At 35.9% G+C, this 16,609-nt stretch overlaps 1 protein-coding gene across 12 annotated transcripts in view; it reads right to left on the bottom strand.

The window, feature by feature from the left end:
• LOC101010337 (cytochrome b5 reductase 4) overlaps window positions 1–16,609 on the bottom strand; it is a 130,037-nt gene that overhangs the window by 44,889 nt on the left and 68,539 nt on the right. For 8 of the 12 annotated variants that reach the window (XR_001901950.3, XM_009205595.3, XM_017958080.3 and 5 more), the window contains 6 exons: window positions 16,048–16,170; window positions 11,094–11,183; window positions 6,165–6,305; window positions 4,520–4,672; window positions 629–779; window positions 239–325 (listed from right to left, as the gene is read on the bottom strand). Coding sequence is in view for 11 of the 12 variants with exons in the window: in XM_009205595.3 (XP_009203859.2) it covers window positions 239–325; window positions 629–779; window positions 4,520–4,672; window positions 6,165–6,305; window positions 11,094–11,183; window positions 16,048–16,170 (745 nt within the window). In the remaining variant the exon portion in view is untranslated. The remainder of the gene's footprint in view (window positions 1–238; window positions 326–628; window positions 780–4,519; window positions 4,673–6,164; window positions 6,306–11,093; window positions 11,184–16,047; window positions 16,171–16,609) is intronic. The other 4 variants (XM_003897854.5, XM_021937551.2, XM_021937550.2 and 1 more) reach the window with 4 other exon arrangements.

Below are 16,609 nucleotides of genomic sequence, written 5' to 3'. Positions count from 1 at the left end.
CATAAAGTCCAACATGCATCTTAGTGACACATATATAAGGTTGCCTAGATCTTGCCAGACAGTGTTTCTTTGAGGAAAGGGGAACATTTAACATGATTTTCAGTTAGAGAATTATCGGTTTATTTTTTTTCTTTGAAGGAGCTTCCTGGCCAATCAAAGCTCCAACCAGACAAGTTAAGGCCTAGATTTACTACACAGGTATAAAAAACTAAACACAGAGCTAATATCAGTTTAATACCTTTTATCTTTAAATGCTAATTTCTCCAATTGGCTTCTCCAAATTATATCATCCTCTGTTTTATTGAAGAACATCAGCTTCACTTTCCTTAAAAGAAAAACAAAAACTCAGAAATAACTAATTAATTACATGTAAAATATGCACAAATGGCAAGTCTAAAGTGAACCAGCGTGAATGTTTTAGTGCCCAGTAGGTAATTAAAAATCATCAAAAACTGAAATGAGATAAAAGAACCTACTTAATACCTAGGATTAGAGGAGGCAGAGTAAGAAATGATGAATGAGGAAATGGTAACATGTCTATTAAGGTCCAGTGAGTAATCAACTTAGAATACCTTATACTAATATAACAGCCTCAAAAAGGATAGTAATTAGAGACAAAATTACATACCTGAGACTGGGTATATCAGTCAAAGCATAATTCAGTATTTTAACCATTGGAGTGAAGCCTGTTCCAGCTGCCAACAAAAAGAGATCTTCTAATTCTTGGAACTTGGATATTTTAAAATTGCCCTCAGGACTGCTTACAGAAACAAAATCTCCTAAACAATGAAATACAAACTAAATCAGAAAAAAAAACACAAACAAAACAAAAAACCCAGCCGGGAAATTAAGAAGCCAAAAGTAACTGAATTTAAAACACTAAGGAGTAACAGTATAAATACTTAACTTGCAGACTATGTATCAGTCTTTAAGATAAATAAGTAGTCTTAAGGATACTCATTAGGCCCCTAAGTATGTCTGAATTATATCATTACAGTCAAATTAATAATGAGGTTTTATGGTATAATTTCCCACCACTATTTTCCCAAACCATCAGAAGTCTGAAATTTACAAACTACTGCAAAGTACTTATCCACAAATTATCAATAAAGGATTGATTGCTAAACTAAATTTTAAGTACCTCAAAAGCAGAGTCCACATATATCTGTCTTACATAGTACAGAGTAAAGAATAGATATTCACTATTTACATATTGATTACTAACCATAGTAACAGGATTAGTAGGAGAGAAAATTGAAATAGAAATGTATTCTAAAATCTTATGTTGATAAACATACCAACTTCTCTTCCACCAAATTTTTGAAAAGACCTATTAATTAAGAAAGGCTGTTCCGAGTTTAATTCCCATAAAAACAAAGCAAGATCAGAAATGCAGTCAACTATACTTAGAGCATGCCACTTTCCAATCTAGCATCAACACATTTGAGAAATCAGTGCCCATTTTCTACAGTCCAGTTGATATAATCACCATGTACCATTCATATAAGAAAATTATCTTTAGGACTAGATTCAGAAACTTGAAATGTAATCTTAAAAATGAAAAATAAAGCTGTGTATAATTTTTGAATGATTTAAAATACTCTATTTTAAAATGCTTGGATGCTCACAATTTTTCCTTTGTTTTCCATTGCAGGATAGTAAGAATCTTGCAGTAGTTGATGAAGTAAGTATTTGAAAACAGGGCTGGGTGTAGTGGCTCACGCCTGTAATCCCAGCACTTTGGGAGGCCAAGGCAGGTGGATCACCTGAGGTCGGGAGTTCAAGACCAGCCTGACCAACATGGAGAAACCCTGTCTCTACTAAAAACACAAAAAATTAGCTGGGCATTGTGGCACATGCCTGTAATCCCATCTACTCGGGAGGCTGAGGCAGGAGAATCGCTTGAACCCAGGAGGCGGAGGTTGCTGAGGCAGGAGAATCGCTGGAACCCAGGAGGCGGAGGTTGCGGTGAGCCGAGATCGCGCCATTGTACTCCAGCCTGGGCAACAAGAGCAAAACTCCGTCTCAAAAAAAAAAAAAAACAAAAAAACCAAAAAAAACAAAAAAAACCAAAAAAAACCCCCAAACAATAGAAGCTCCTTGTTATAGTTTGAAAAACACTGTAAGATTAGAATGTCCTTAGGAAAGCCAGATGGTTGTTTACTAAAGAAGCCTCAGAGGACAGTATTAACTTGGTAACTTTTACCCACAGCCCAGTCTTTCCAATGCTAACAAAATTGATTAGACTCATGTAAGATAACTGATGCTAATCAAATTCAGAAGAGATTAAAGCACACATGCCAGAATGGCACAGCTGGGGTTACATGTATCTAGTGACCTGAACATTACATGTCCCATTGGGGATATCTTGTTTCCAGTATCAGAACACATGGAAAGCCAAATTAATCATGTAAAATCATGCTGCTTAGTGAACATGGGATTGAAACAGAGATAGATAATTGCATGGGTTCATTCATTTAATGTACAACTCTCTAAGTGACACAAATATTTGTGCCATGTTGAGCCTCCCTAAATGAAGCTGAAATAATACTTCATCTTGTTCTTCGAGCTTTCCCTTTCCACACTCTAGGACAACTCTTCACCCTGCTATGTTTGCAAAAATCTCCATAAATAGGCTGTAACACCATTCCTTAAGTTTCCACTTATTGTATTATAATTATGTGTCAGTCCTTCTTTCACAAGGTGACAGTCACCTTCACTAGGTTTGTAGGTACTCCAAAATACTTCAGGTTCAAATTCATATAAAATATTTTGGTTTATGTAACCAAGGATGACTAATCATCTCTCTTATGTGAAGTAGATATAATTAGCAGAATCATATCTACTACATTTCAGAGTGTAATGTAATTTTGTTTATTTCCAAATTTCAGTAATCCACTTCACTGATATCCCAAAATATTGCTAATGCTGCCTTGGAAAGAGGAACACTTTTGCCATTAGGTAAAAAGCAGTGAAAAGAAAATACAGAAAAAGGAGTAAGAGACACCAAAAGGGAGCAGAAGCAAGGGAAGTTTTTAAATCTTAATATATCTCATTATAGTTCTTTATTCATTCTTTCAAAGTACCTTTACTGGCTGGGCACAGTGGCTCACACCTGTGATCCCAGCACTTCGGGAGGCCAAGGTGGGCCAATCACCTAAGGTTAGGAGTTCAAGACCAGCCTGGCCAACATAGTGAAAACTCATCTCTACTACTTAGTCAGCGTGGTGGTGTGTGCCTGTAATCCCAGCTACTTGGGAGGCTGAGGCAGAAGAATCACTGAACCCAGAAGGCAGAGGTTGCAGTGAGCTGAGATCAAGCCACTGCACTCCAGCCTGGGCGGCAGACCGTCTCAAAAATAAAACAAACAAACAAAAAAACAAAGTACATTTACTGACAGCCTATTATGTACCAACTGCCATGCCAGGTGTTGGAAATACAAAGATAAGACAATTTCTGCTCCTAAACTCAGTCTTCTAATTGAGGAATATATTTATTCTTATAACAGAGCTATGAACAAACTGTTGTTATTGAGGGTTTCAGGGGAGGAAGAGGGCTCCATAAAGTGATATTCTGTTTGGGTCTTTTTATTTATTTTTATTTATTATTATTATTTTTTTGAGAGTCTCGCTCTATTGCCCAGGCTGGAGTACAGTGGCATGATCTTGGCTCACCGCAACCTCTGCCTCCCGGGTTTAAGTGATTCTTCTGCCTCAGCCTTCCAAGTAGTTGGGATTACAGATGCGCGCCACCATACCTGGCTAATTTTTCTATTTTTAGTAGAAACGGAGTTTCCCCATGTTGGCCAGGCTGGTCTCAAACTCCTGACCTCAAGTGATCTGCCTGCCTCAGCCTCCCAAAATGCTGGGATTACAGGCATGAGCCACCACACCCAGCCCATGTTTGGGTCTTTTTAAAAAAGTACTTGACAGGTAAAGAAAAGGTTGATGGGCATCTTGGGTGTGGCAACTGCATGTAACTGTGAATGAGGATGACAAATCTGTGGAACTCTGAGTAGCACAAGTATTTTTGTATAGCAAGAGATGAAGCTGGAGAGATTATCAATGTCTATGCAGGTCATGCAGTATAGATAATGGGGACCCATCAGAGGTTTCAAAGCTGCAAAGCAGCTAGGGTCAATTGTGAGAAAACAGTTAGAAGTCAACAAAGATATGATGAAGGCTTACTATAAGACAGTGGCAGAAGAGGTAGCTGAAAAAGCCACTGAGATGTATACTCAACAAAATTTAGTGGCTGACTGGACTGGGAGAGAGAAAGTGGGAAGAAACAAGGCTGATTTGAGTTTCCAGATTGGATCAAGGATGAACAGTGATGCTGCAAATAATTAAAACAGGGAATATGGAGGAAGGCCATGCTGGGTGGGACAAAGAGAAGATAACTTTGGTTGTAGACATGTTGAGTTAAAGATATTTGATAGACTCCTACATGGAGATAACGAGAGGGCAATCTGATCCAATCTAGAGCACAAATGAGGTTACAAAAATGTAACAATACTAACCAATCTGAAGACGATCAAGCTCTGGTGTGAAGAGTCCAGTGTGATAGATTTTTATCAAAAAATAGATGTATTTATTGTTGGGAAGAACTGGTTCCTTGAACTCTGAGAGTAAGGAACCAGATACAGGTGTATATGGCTTTACTATTTCTGTACCTAGAAAAAAAAAATCACAGCAAAAAAATTAAACTCTAAAAATCCAAAAACCTCTTAATGAAGATGAAACGTCCAAATTTTATGATACCATCAGTATATATTTAAAACTATATACCTAATGGGTATATAATTCTAATGATTTTTCTATATGTATATAGTATATACGTATATATACCCCAAGCCTGTATGTGCCGAAACAATTTTCACAAATCAATATTGTACCCATAATATAAACAATGTTTTTATTATGTATAGTCTAATTTAATAGAAATATATGGTAATAAGTTTAGACAACCACCTATTCCATCAGCAAATAAACTTTGTAATGGGCCACAACAAAAACTGCATCAAAAAGTTACCATGGAGATGTTAAAAAAAGTATTTACCTTATAATTTTAATTATACACCAAATTTTTAAAAATGGTTACTGATGACCAGTGGGATCATTTAGGGGAGAAAAAGGAAGAAATTTCACTTTTTACTTCATGTACTTTAAATTGTTTTAATATTTTAACATATTACATATTACTTTGGTAACTGAATAAAAAGAATGTTAATCCAGCTACTTCTAAGAATATATTATTTTCTTAAAGAGTAAAATAAATAACTCATTTTATTTTAGGTAGCCAAATCCCAAAGAGAAGAATCATCACATGTTTGAAAGACCAAAAATTTTATGCATGGCTCCTTAATGTATACAAAATACATATATTAATTAAAATGCATTGGCAATAACTGGAGAAGATACCAGCTCTTGAATTAGGTAACTAGGCATTAGTGATGAAAAAGAGAAAACCAGCCATTAGTGATGAAAAACAGAAAACCTTAACAGTGCCTCATCATAATGTATCTACTAAGACCTAGCTGGTAACATTTTAGACAATTGCCCGAAACACTACAGCTGACAGGAGAATTTTACTGTTTGCAGCTTCAAAAGGCGAAGAAAATGTTGGACATCAATAACAAGGGTATTCAAAACAAGTGAGGTAAATTTAGGATAAAAACGAAAGAAAGAAGAATTCATATTTATACATTTATAGAGCTTCTTATACTGGTAGCACAAAGAATAAAATCATTTCCAATCATTCACTCATTTTAAATTTTATAGATTCAACTTCATAAATGATACACCCCTAAGTAGCTACTAAGAGACACCAGTATGAGCTTCTAGTAGTTGTCTTCACGGAAGACTATTTGTGCAGTCTCTCATCTCTTTCCTTTAGGGTTTTGTTAGTCATAAATTACAATGCTGGTGGAATCATCTGTCTAAACTACCGGCAATATCTTTGTTCCACATGATAATATGGTCCAGCTATAGTTCCAACATGTAGAACATGTTGCAGTCACAAACCTAGATTCTGACTATCACTAAATCTAGCTGCCTGGAAACATTTATTAATAACTTAAATGGTTGTTTTCTAGAAAGAATAGTACTGATTTTGAACTGCTTATAAAAGAAGAAAATGTGTCCCAAAGCCTCTATTCACCTTACCTGTAATAGGTAGCTTGAGGTAAACATGTTGTCCAATGGGCACTTGAAGATGAGTGCTTGGTGGCAGCATCAAACAGAAAAGCCTCGTATCATGAGTAACATTTTCCTTGGAAATTAACTGGCACTTTCTGTAGTACAAACCTAAAAAGTGATTCATTTTCTCTTATTGATACATAAGTTAATAAGAAGTAATACTAAACCACTGAGAAAGCACACACTCAGCTTCTGTTTTCTAGAAAGCTTCAACTTCACTAAAATGCCTATACATTTAAAAAATTAATCAATATTTTAAGGTTAATTTTTCCATTTTATTTCCTGAGATATCTGTTGACCAAGACCTGTAAATACTTCTATAACTTGAAAGATGAACTTAATGAGTGTTATTTCCTCACATCTGTTATTATAGCATGTTAAGCCATTATGTCCTAAAAAAAAAAAAAAAAAAACCCTAATTTTATTTGATAATGAATACGTTTACATTGTAAAGTCTTTAAAAAAAAAATTTTTTTTAAGAGATGAGGTTTCACTATGTTGCCCAGGCTAGTGTCAAACTTCTGGACTCAAGCAATCCACCCACCCTGGCTTCCCAAAGTGTTGTGATTACAGGCATAAGCCACCATACATTCTAAAATCTTTTCTTACACAATGGAAAAGTCCTGAAGCTCAAGCCTTTAAGGCTTAACAACAGTAGCACTATTAAGCAATTTTAGAATATCTCTTTGACAAAGGCAAGAAGATATACATTCTTGTGTCTCTATGTTTGTGTGTATGTATTTTATATATATGATTAGAGAACATTTTAACTGTCACAAAATGATTAAAATAAAAATTTTTATGCTTAAAGATGTAGCTTTTGGTATCTGGAAAATTAATATAAGTGAAAGGCTGAAGATGGTAGGATTAGGATTATGGTACTAATATACAAATAGATAAAAAGAATCAAATATTTTTATAAATACTAGAGAAATTTGAAATTAATATCCCAAGCTCAGAAAATATTGTTTGTATACAGAGCAAATAATACCATTTGAATTAGAAGAATTTATTATAGAAGTTCTGAAATAATTAAGATTTTCACTTGTAAATTCTCTTTGAACATAAATAGCATATCAGAATAATGTGAAGATATTAACTTTTTATTTCCTCTCTCAAAATAGTATTTACAGAGATGTAAAGGAATAAACCCTGATAATCTATTTCTTATTCTAGTTATTCTCTTCTTTTAACCCAAAAATATTCAAGTAGGTGCAGAAATATTTTCTCCAGATCTTAGAAAGTGAAGAGCCAACAGCTAATAATCAACACTTAGTGGAAAACTGAAATTCACATATAATCCTAAGAAATCATTTTAGTCACAAGTGAATCCAACTTCCCTTCTCTCTTTTGCTCCCCACAGATCAGTCACTCAATTTTCCACCTGCTATCATGGTAGCAGTAAGTATATAAGCTTAGACTACATCACTTTATGCAAAGACCCTGGAGTATCACTAGAGGTCACCTCACTCTAGTGCCAGGGCACAAGTTTGGACCAGATTACGGCTAATAGTCCACCCTAAAGTTATCCTGGAAGGCCTAACAAGCACTGGCCTAACCAAAGGGTCAAAGGACATAGGCCCATGCACAAAGAGAAATGAAGGTGCAAATGATCTCTTTATTTGTTTTTCCAGACCCTTTCTGGAACCCACAGTAAGAATACAACTAGAGACCCACATACTATATACATATAAATATTTAACAGTTATAAATCAGACAAATAACTGTCAAAGTATGTTCTATGCTATATCTTGAAATATACAGCTTCACAAGCTCCTAGAAGGCTAGGTTCAAATTTGGGATTCTTAAACTCCTCAGAATATCAGTGAGATGGCAGAGGAATGAGACCTGCACTCCCACTGCCTGCCCCCATTGTCTTTTCATCCTTGGCTGTCTGACTCTGAGTAGGGGCTTAAATGGGTATGGATACATTAACCCACAGGCTCAAGCTCATGCACTAGCTTTTCACATAAACAGCCCTGGCCACTCCTTGGATAGAAGTAGATTTGGGGTCGTTTGGGCAGGGAATTCCATGGTTCTAGATACCTAGAGGGTGAAGTTGAAAGAAAGAGGATGAGCTCCAGGTGGATACTTCGTGGTCTTGTAATACTCCTTACCTTGTGGGAGGGGTATGGCTGTGGCTGGAGATAGTCATGTGGGGCTCTCCAAGTGTGGAACCCAGGGCAGGTGCCCTTCTTGCGCAGGTCTAAGGACCACAGTGTTGTTTTCTTCTAATAAAATCTAGTGCATATCATTTTGATAACTTTACAGCTAGATGAAAATGCTCACCTTCTGGACTGACAATTTCTACTCTAGCATTTGCTAGAAAAGTTTGCTATAGTAACTATGCAACTCTCCAATGATATTTAAAACACAAGGAAATACTGGGTTACAGTGATTTACTGACTTTCCTTGTTAGAGAGTTGACACAGCATTCTTGTTATTTAACACTACTGAGATAATTTCAATGTTTTACCCACAAAAGGCTGACTATAATTTCAAAAGAACATCCTAACTATAGGTTCTAAGAATTTTAAGAAAGTTTTCATCTTTCAATTGCATCAAGGAGAAAGATAGCACAGACAGATGGGAACTGCAGTATATAAGATAAGAAAAAAGTATAAAGTAGATGGCACTAACTACTTCAGTCTGCACAATGCCATTATTTAACTGTCAGCTTTTTGGCTTTCTAAGCACAGGTAATTATACTAAAAAATGAGAAACTGAAAATAAAGAGAGTAAAACAAAAACAAGACAAAAACATTACTGCCCCAAATACCTAACTTATTTGAATTAAATACATACAATTAATATTGAGATACTCAGGGTAAGGCTGAAATACTGAGGATAATAAGACTATTTGAGCATACTTTTTTCTTAATGTTAAAAAGAAACTGTATTTTCCCTTTTAAAAAATAGAATTTCACAAGGCCAAAACAGAAAACACAGGTAAAGTCTTCAATGGGAGACAGAAGAGAAAGAGAAGACTGCACTAGGAGTCCACACTGCCTTCAACTGGCTTCTCCTTCTTGCACTTTTGAAGCACTTAGTTACTCTTACTTTCCCTGCTGGAAACAGAAGCTTATAGAAGTTAAAAAGCTTGTCCAACATCTCAGGGCATCTAGAAAAGATGTGGGATGGAGTAAGAAGCTATTAGGGTTTCTTGTCCCAACTCAGTAGGCCTTGTTTAAAAAGTTTGAGAACATGATTAGTAATTATTAGTAGCCAATCACTATAGACAAGTTGTGGATGCAATGAAAAAGCTCTCGAAGGAAATTTAAAGTCCTACTTCAGTGAGCACATGAATGATACGATAAGAAAGCAAAATAGCCTTATTGCTGATTTGTAGAAAGTTTGAGTGGTCTGGATAGATGAAACCAGCCAGAACACTCCCTTAAGCCAAAAACCTGATCCACAGCAAGGTCCTAACTCTCTTCAATTCTAGGAGGGCTGAGAGAGGTGAGGAAGCTATAGAAGCAAAGTCGGAAGCTAGAAGAAGTTGGTTTATGAGGTTTAAAGAGAGAAGTTATCTTCATGACATACATCTCCACCAGAGTTCTTGGGTGACTAGGTGCATTGTCAATGAATCACAACAATTCGAAAGGAATCTTTTTTTTTCCACATAGTAAGTCTCAACAGTGGGCTTCAAATATAGAAGTTTCACCATTCTAGATGCCATTAAGAACATTTGAGATTTATGGGAGGCAGTCAAAATAGCAACATTAACAGGAATTTGAAAGGTGATTCCAATTCCCACGGATGGCTTTGAAGGGTTCAAGACTTCAGTGGAGCAAGTAACTGCAGATGTGGTGGAAATACAGCAAGAGAACTAGAATTAGAAGTGGAGCCTGAAGATGTGACTGAATTGCTGCAATCTCATGATAAGACTTTGAACAGATGAGGAATTGCTTCCTAGGGATGAGCAAAAAATGTGGGTTATTGAGATGGAATCTACTCCTGGTAAAGATGCTGTGAAATGTTGTTGAAATGACAACAGATAATTTAGAATGATACATAAACTTAATTGATAAAACAGCAACAGAGTTTGAGAGGACTGACTCCAATTTTGAAAGCAGTTTTATTGTGAATAAAATGTTATCAGAGAATCTTTTGTGAAAGAAAGGGTAATCGATGTGGGCAAACTTCATTTTTTCTTAAGAAATTACCACAGCTACCCCAACCTTCAGCAACCACCACCCTGATAAGTCACCAATCATTAGCATCGAGGCAAGACTCTCCACCAGCAAAAAGATTATGATTCACTGAAGACTCAGATGATTGTTAGCATTTTTAAGGAATATATTGTTTTTTAAATTAAGATGTGTGAGTTGTTGTTTAGACATAATGCTATTGCATACCTAACAGACTAAAGTATAATGTAAATATAACTTTTACATGCACTGGGAAACCAAAAAAATGGTGTGACTTGCTTTATTGTGATACTCCATTGCGATGGTCTGGAACCCAACCCACAACATCTCCAACATATGCCTGTAAGTGGCTGTTCACATATCAAAATTGTGAGACCTTTCTTTTTTTTTTTTAATCTTGTTTCCTAAGACAATTGACTGGGTTATTTGTTGGCAAATCTTTAAAATTAACTTTGTTTGGTGATCCAAGACTCCACATTAAAGACAATTATCAATTAAGATAAAAATGCTAATGTTACCTTGTGTATAGAAATAGCAATTCAATTATCTATTGATTTCTGACCCTTATTAGAGAAGTTCCTCAGCCATCTCTTTCTCTATTGCTTTCTCTCCCCCTGCCTCTTTCTCCCACATAACCCCCACAGCTACTCACTCATAATCTTCATTTCCGGGAAGAAAAAAATTAATTGGAAGCATCACACTTATAAATTATATGGGTTCAATTCATACAATTTAAAATATTGACCTACTACATCTGGATTGAAGGTAAAAATGAAAGTTTCTCTTCTCTGGTTGATGTTCTTTCTGATATATGAATCCTTCATGTAAGGATCTTCTAGATTTGACATGAGAAAACATTATATTAAAAGTTTTTCAACTTATATGCTTGTTTTCAAATTCTTTTAGCTAAGAAAGTAGTAAGACACAGCCAGCATACTATTGTCATAAAGTCAATAATTACAGCAATATATATTGAAAATCTAGGAACCACATAATTGGCTGTAAATCTTTAAGGCTACTCAAAGCAAGTTAATTATAATATTTTGCTGATGTAATCATTCGGCTTTGCTAGTGAATAAAATAACCTACAGTTTTTGTCATGATTTAAGGAGAAGAAAGGAGAAAGATGAAATTATCTTTGTTAATGCAGTGAAACAAAAATATCTCCTAAACTCCAAGTCATTTTCCAAAGTGGAAAACCTTCACTGAAAAACACATTACAGCTCCAATTTCAACCAAGAAAGCTAAACCTTTCTTTTTTTATGGTGGTTCAGGATTCAAGAAAAAATTTACAGCAGAAATAAAAGAATTAATGGAAATCCTCAAGAAATTACAGAGAATATCCGAATCATGGTTGTTCTAACTAGTTATTTCCAAATGGAGGTCAGCCCAGGTTCTCAGTATCATTTATTTCTTGGACTTGGCTTTTACCTGGTTTGCTATGATTTTTCAATCACTAGATAAGAAAGATAATTTCAGGGAAAGAGATTTCACCCTAAAAATACCTTTTCATTTCCATTGTCCCTTTTCTATTCTTTTCTGATCTGCTATATCACACTATCATTTCTCTATTTTCTGAGCTGCTATATCACACTATCATTTCTCTATGTCCTCTCTCCTTACCTAATACCAAGAAATTCAGACCTCTTGCTCTGGTAAAATTAACCATTAGAACTTTCCTACATGCCACTTACATTTTTCTCTCTCTACATCCAACAAAATGCCTGGCCTAATATGCAACCAGTAATGACCTGTAGCTCTACCTGGAAAGTCCAAAATAGTTTTTTGTTTTTTTCTGAAAGCCATGGACCTCACTTTGAAAATACTGCTTCAAATTCACTTCCTTGAGGCAGTCATTCAAGGCCAAATTCATCTGTGTCTATTCACTTGGGGCTACCACAAAACATGTTTAGTTTGTACTGTATAACTTATCCTTGTCAGCCTATTTCCTTATAAAAGTGTTCTTCAATTTCATGTTTGCTTATTTTCTATCTTCCACGTGGGAAACTAAATTTCCCATACTCTTTGTTTCATTCCACAATGCCTAAAACAGTCTTCTACACACAAGATGTACTCAAAAAAAGGCTGCCTCATGCTTTTCTGAAAATTAGCTACAAATATATTTTCATAAGTGTGAATTAAAAAGAAATACTGGTCTGTGTCCCTGGTTCCTGACACACAACTCCTAAAATCCTTGTAAACAGAGACACTAAAAGAATCTTCTGTTCTAATATTTGGTCTTTAACCCTGGTTCCTGACACTAAGCTCCTAAAACTTTTTGTAATTTCCTAAGTACTATAAGTGTCTTAACAGAATTCCTAAATCCCTGCAATTTCCTGGGTGATAGGAGCATCTTTTGTTCTAATGGGGAGACTCCTGGTAGGCTCCCGGATAGCCTCAAGATGGGACCTGTCTGCCTGGGAAACCAACCATGTGATTAAAGGATTGGAACCTGCAGCCCCCTTCCTAGACCTCTGAGGACAGGACAGGCTGAAGGTTAAGCTGCTCACCAATGGTCAATGACGTAGTCAATCACACCTACATAATAAAGCCCCCATAAAAACCCAAAATGACATGGTTTGAAAAAGCTTGTGGAAAGCTGAACACATGAAAATGTTTGGAGGATGATGCAATCACTGAGGTCATGGAAGCTCTGTGCCCCTTTTCACATATTTGCCCTACGCATTTCTTCCATCCAGTTATTTACTTGTATCCTTTGTAATATCCTTTATAGTAAAATAATAAACTTAACATGTTTCCCTGAGTTTTGTGAGCCATGCTAGCAAATTTTTGAACCCAAGAAGGAGGTTGTGACAACACTGATTTATAGGTGGCTGGTCAGAAGCATAGGTCACAACCTGGAATTTGCAACTGGCATGTGAAGTAGGGGGCAGTCTTGTGGGACTAAGCCCTTAACTTGTGGGGTCTGCCCTAAACTCCAGGATGTATCAGACTTGAGTTAAATTGTAGGACAGACAGTTGGAGTTGCTGTAGAATTGGTTGTTGGTGAGAAGAAATTTCACATTGTAGTGTTCTGAGTTGAGAAGTAAGACTAGGAAAAAGTTTGTTTTTTCCTATCTCATGCAATAAATTATATATGATAATTTTATATATTTAAAGAAGATAAACTGAATACATGAAGTTAGTTCCTTCTGAATCCCCTAAAACAACAACAAAAAGGGTTTTTGCATGTGTGTTTGATTTTTAAGGCATAAGCCCACACAGACAGAAAGAATGGAAATCAGAGACAAAGGCAACAAACTTCAGGAGCTGACAAGGCAGAGAGAAGACTGGTAAACGACTCAACAGACTGAAGATAGCTGAATGCTAAGCCAGAAGTGTAGAAAGCCAAGAACCAACATACTTATAATACAAAATTCCTTTAAGGCTCAGAAACTGGCAGGACTACGTACCTCTGGCATCAGAGTCAAGAATTAAAATTACTTTCTCAATACAAGTTCATTTAAGAAGCTTGGATAGGTCTTCCCATCCCCTTGAAGTCCTCCCTACTTAGCACAGCCACATGACTGACACTTCCCCATATCAGCAAAATATAAGAAGTTTGCGCTCTAGAGGGTAAACAAGGGGTCTCTGGATTGGGTCTATGCTATAGACTGAATTGTGTCCCCTCGCCAAATACATATGTTGAAATCATAACCCCCAATACCTCAGAATGTGACGATATTTGGAAACGGGGTCTTCACTTAAAAGGTAATTAAGCTGGTTCTAATTCATTGTGACTGGTATTTTTATAAAGAGAGGACATTAGGACACAGACACACAGAAGGAAGACCATTTAAAGAAACAGGAAAAAAGGAGGCCATCTACAAACTAAGGGAAGAAGTCTCAGAAGAGACTAACTCTGCCATAGACACTTAGTCTGTAGTAGTTTGTTACTGCAGTCCTAGCAAACTAATATCATATTCTAAGGAAAAAAAAAAAAAAGAAAGAAAATTAAGTGACGCTTACAGATATACCAGAAGCTAGGCCCAGCCTTCTTCCCCACATGGCTTCTGAAATGCTGGGTACAAGGTAGGAGATTGTTCACTCTAGGGACTCTTGGCTTTGGACTTTTCCCAAAGAAATGTTCCAGCCATATAGTGAATATAACCGTTGGCAAGCCACACCCACATGCACAGTTTCCAATTAGTTTTACAGTCCTACCCTGAAATATGAGCAGATAGTAAAAGATTAGGAAACATTCAAAGAAAGCATTTAATATTAAAGACACTATAACAAACAAAAAACAACGAACCTGAGGGACACAGAAGTTATACAGTGAGAAGAAAACATTACCAGTCATTCTTTAAAAGATAAGCTAATAAGAATAGGATGCTAAAACAAAGGAAAAGAATTCAAAGGAGTTACAGAAGTTAAAAATATGAGTAGAAATGAGTAACTCAATAGAAGAGCCAGAAGACATAGCTGAAGACATCTCCCAGAAAGTAGAACAAAAGGACAAAACTGAAAATAAGCGAGAAAAGATAAGGTAATTAGAAGACTAGTTAAGGAAGTTCAATATGTAGAAAGTAAAACAGACCATGGGGAGAAGTAAAACCAATAATAGTTTCCAAGAACTGAAGGTCATACGTTTCTATATTGAAAAGATTAGCACAAAAAATGTATGCCCAGTAAGAAGGACAAAGAATCATCCATGTTCTGGCACATCATTGTGAAAGTCCAAAACACTTAGAACAAGGAGTAAATACTACCAATTTCCAAAGAGAAAATATAGGATATGTTCATTTTGCAAAATATCATCAAGTAGAGCACTTCTAATATGCACCCTTTTCTATATATATGTTAAACTTAGATAAAAAGCTTTTTAAAAATGAAAAGAAATGAATGGTACTATCTTTTAGAAAAGATATGGTTTGGATCTGTGTCCCCATCCAAATCTTAGGTTGAATTGTAATCCCCAGTGTTGGAGGCAGGGCCTAGTTGGAGGTGACTGGAGCATGGGGGTGGATCCTTCATGAATGGTTTAGGAACACCCTCTTGGTGGTGTTCTCATGACAGAGTTCACACAAGATCTGGTGTTTAAAACTGTGTAGCACCTCCCCCATCTCTCTCCTCTTCCTTCTCCAGCCATGTAAGATGTGCCTGTTTTCCCTTCACCTTCTGCTATGATTGTAAGTTTCCTGAGTCCTGCCCAGAAACCAAGCAAATGCCAGCACCATGCTTCCCGTACAGCCTGTAGAACCGTGAGCCAATTAACCTCTGTTCTTTATAAATTATCCAGTCTCAGGCATTTCTTTAAAGCAATGGGAAAAGAGACTAATACAAGAAGTAAACTGAGAAACTAGTTTAATTAAGAAGAAAAATAGTAAACATATCTTCCTCAATAGGAAAAATATCAAGCAGACATACAAAGCATAAACTTAAACTTGTTTTTGTATCTTCACAAAAGGGGACCTGAAAGAGTAAATGGTTGATCAACAGTCTAAGCACAAGTGGGGGTCTCCATTCAGGTATCATTATGTAATGACTTCACTACGCCTACACATTAGATAGTAGAGTCTGAAATTTACTTCTATGGGAAAAAAAAGCAGGACAACAGACACAATGTCCCTTTCAAACTTCCTAGAGATAGATACAAGGGTCCTTCAGCTCATTTCAAAGCAGCCTTCCAAACTCTGGTACATCTGTACAACAATTTCATGAATGTGAAATTAACATAACAAAAGAACACAGCATACCTGTATCTTTCCTTGGAATAAGTGAATTATGATTCTCCAGGGGATGGCCAAGAAAGTCCCAAGAAGTATTCTCTTTTTTTTTAAGAACAATCTCTATTTTTCCCACACTCTCAACAACCCGCACTGAAAAGAAGATAAATTCCATTTGTCTTCATCAATACTAAATACAAGATTTTATTTTAAAACCAGTATTTCTCAAATAGTACAAATGTCCTGATCCAATATGAATGGTACTGATTATTAGTGGGATAAATAAGATTCTGTTTACGTATTCAATCACAATCATAATTGTTTATGCTTTATATGCTTTAATTTACTTTATTAATAGATTCGGATTAACTTCTTTCAAACTAATTTATTAAGGGTCAAACTACTATGTGTTGCTGGTTTTCATACAAGCTCAAACATAGCCATGGCAACTCACTGACATAAAGTTTAAAAAAAAAAAAAAAAAGGCTGAGATGTACAAATTAGTATCGAATGCCCCCACAAAAGCAAATTTAATTTGCTTTTTAACATTCCTTAGTCAGAATCTGAAGGATTCTTATGAGTAAATTCAGTA

This window comes from Papio anubis, chromosome 6 (assembly GCF_008728515.1).
Source record: "Papio anubis isolate 15944 chromosome 6, Panubis1.0, whole genome shotgun sequence".
Lineage (NCBI taxonomy): Eukaryota > Metazoa > Chordata > Mammalia > Primates > Cercopithecidae > Papio > Papio anubis.
The sequence above is the reverse complement of the archived record's forward strand: the minus strand, read 5'-3'. Positions and strand labels throughout refer to the sequence as shown.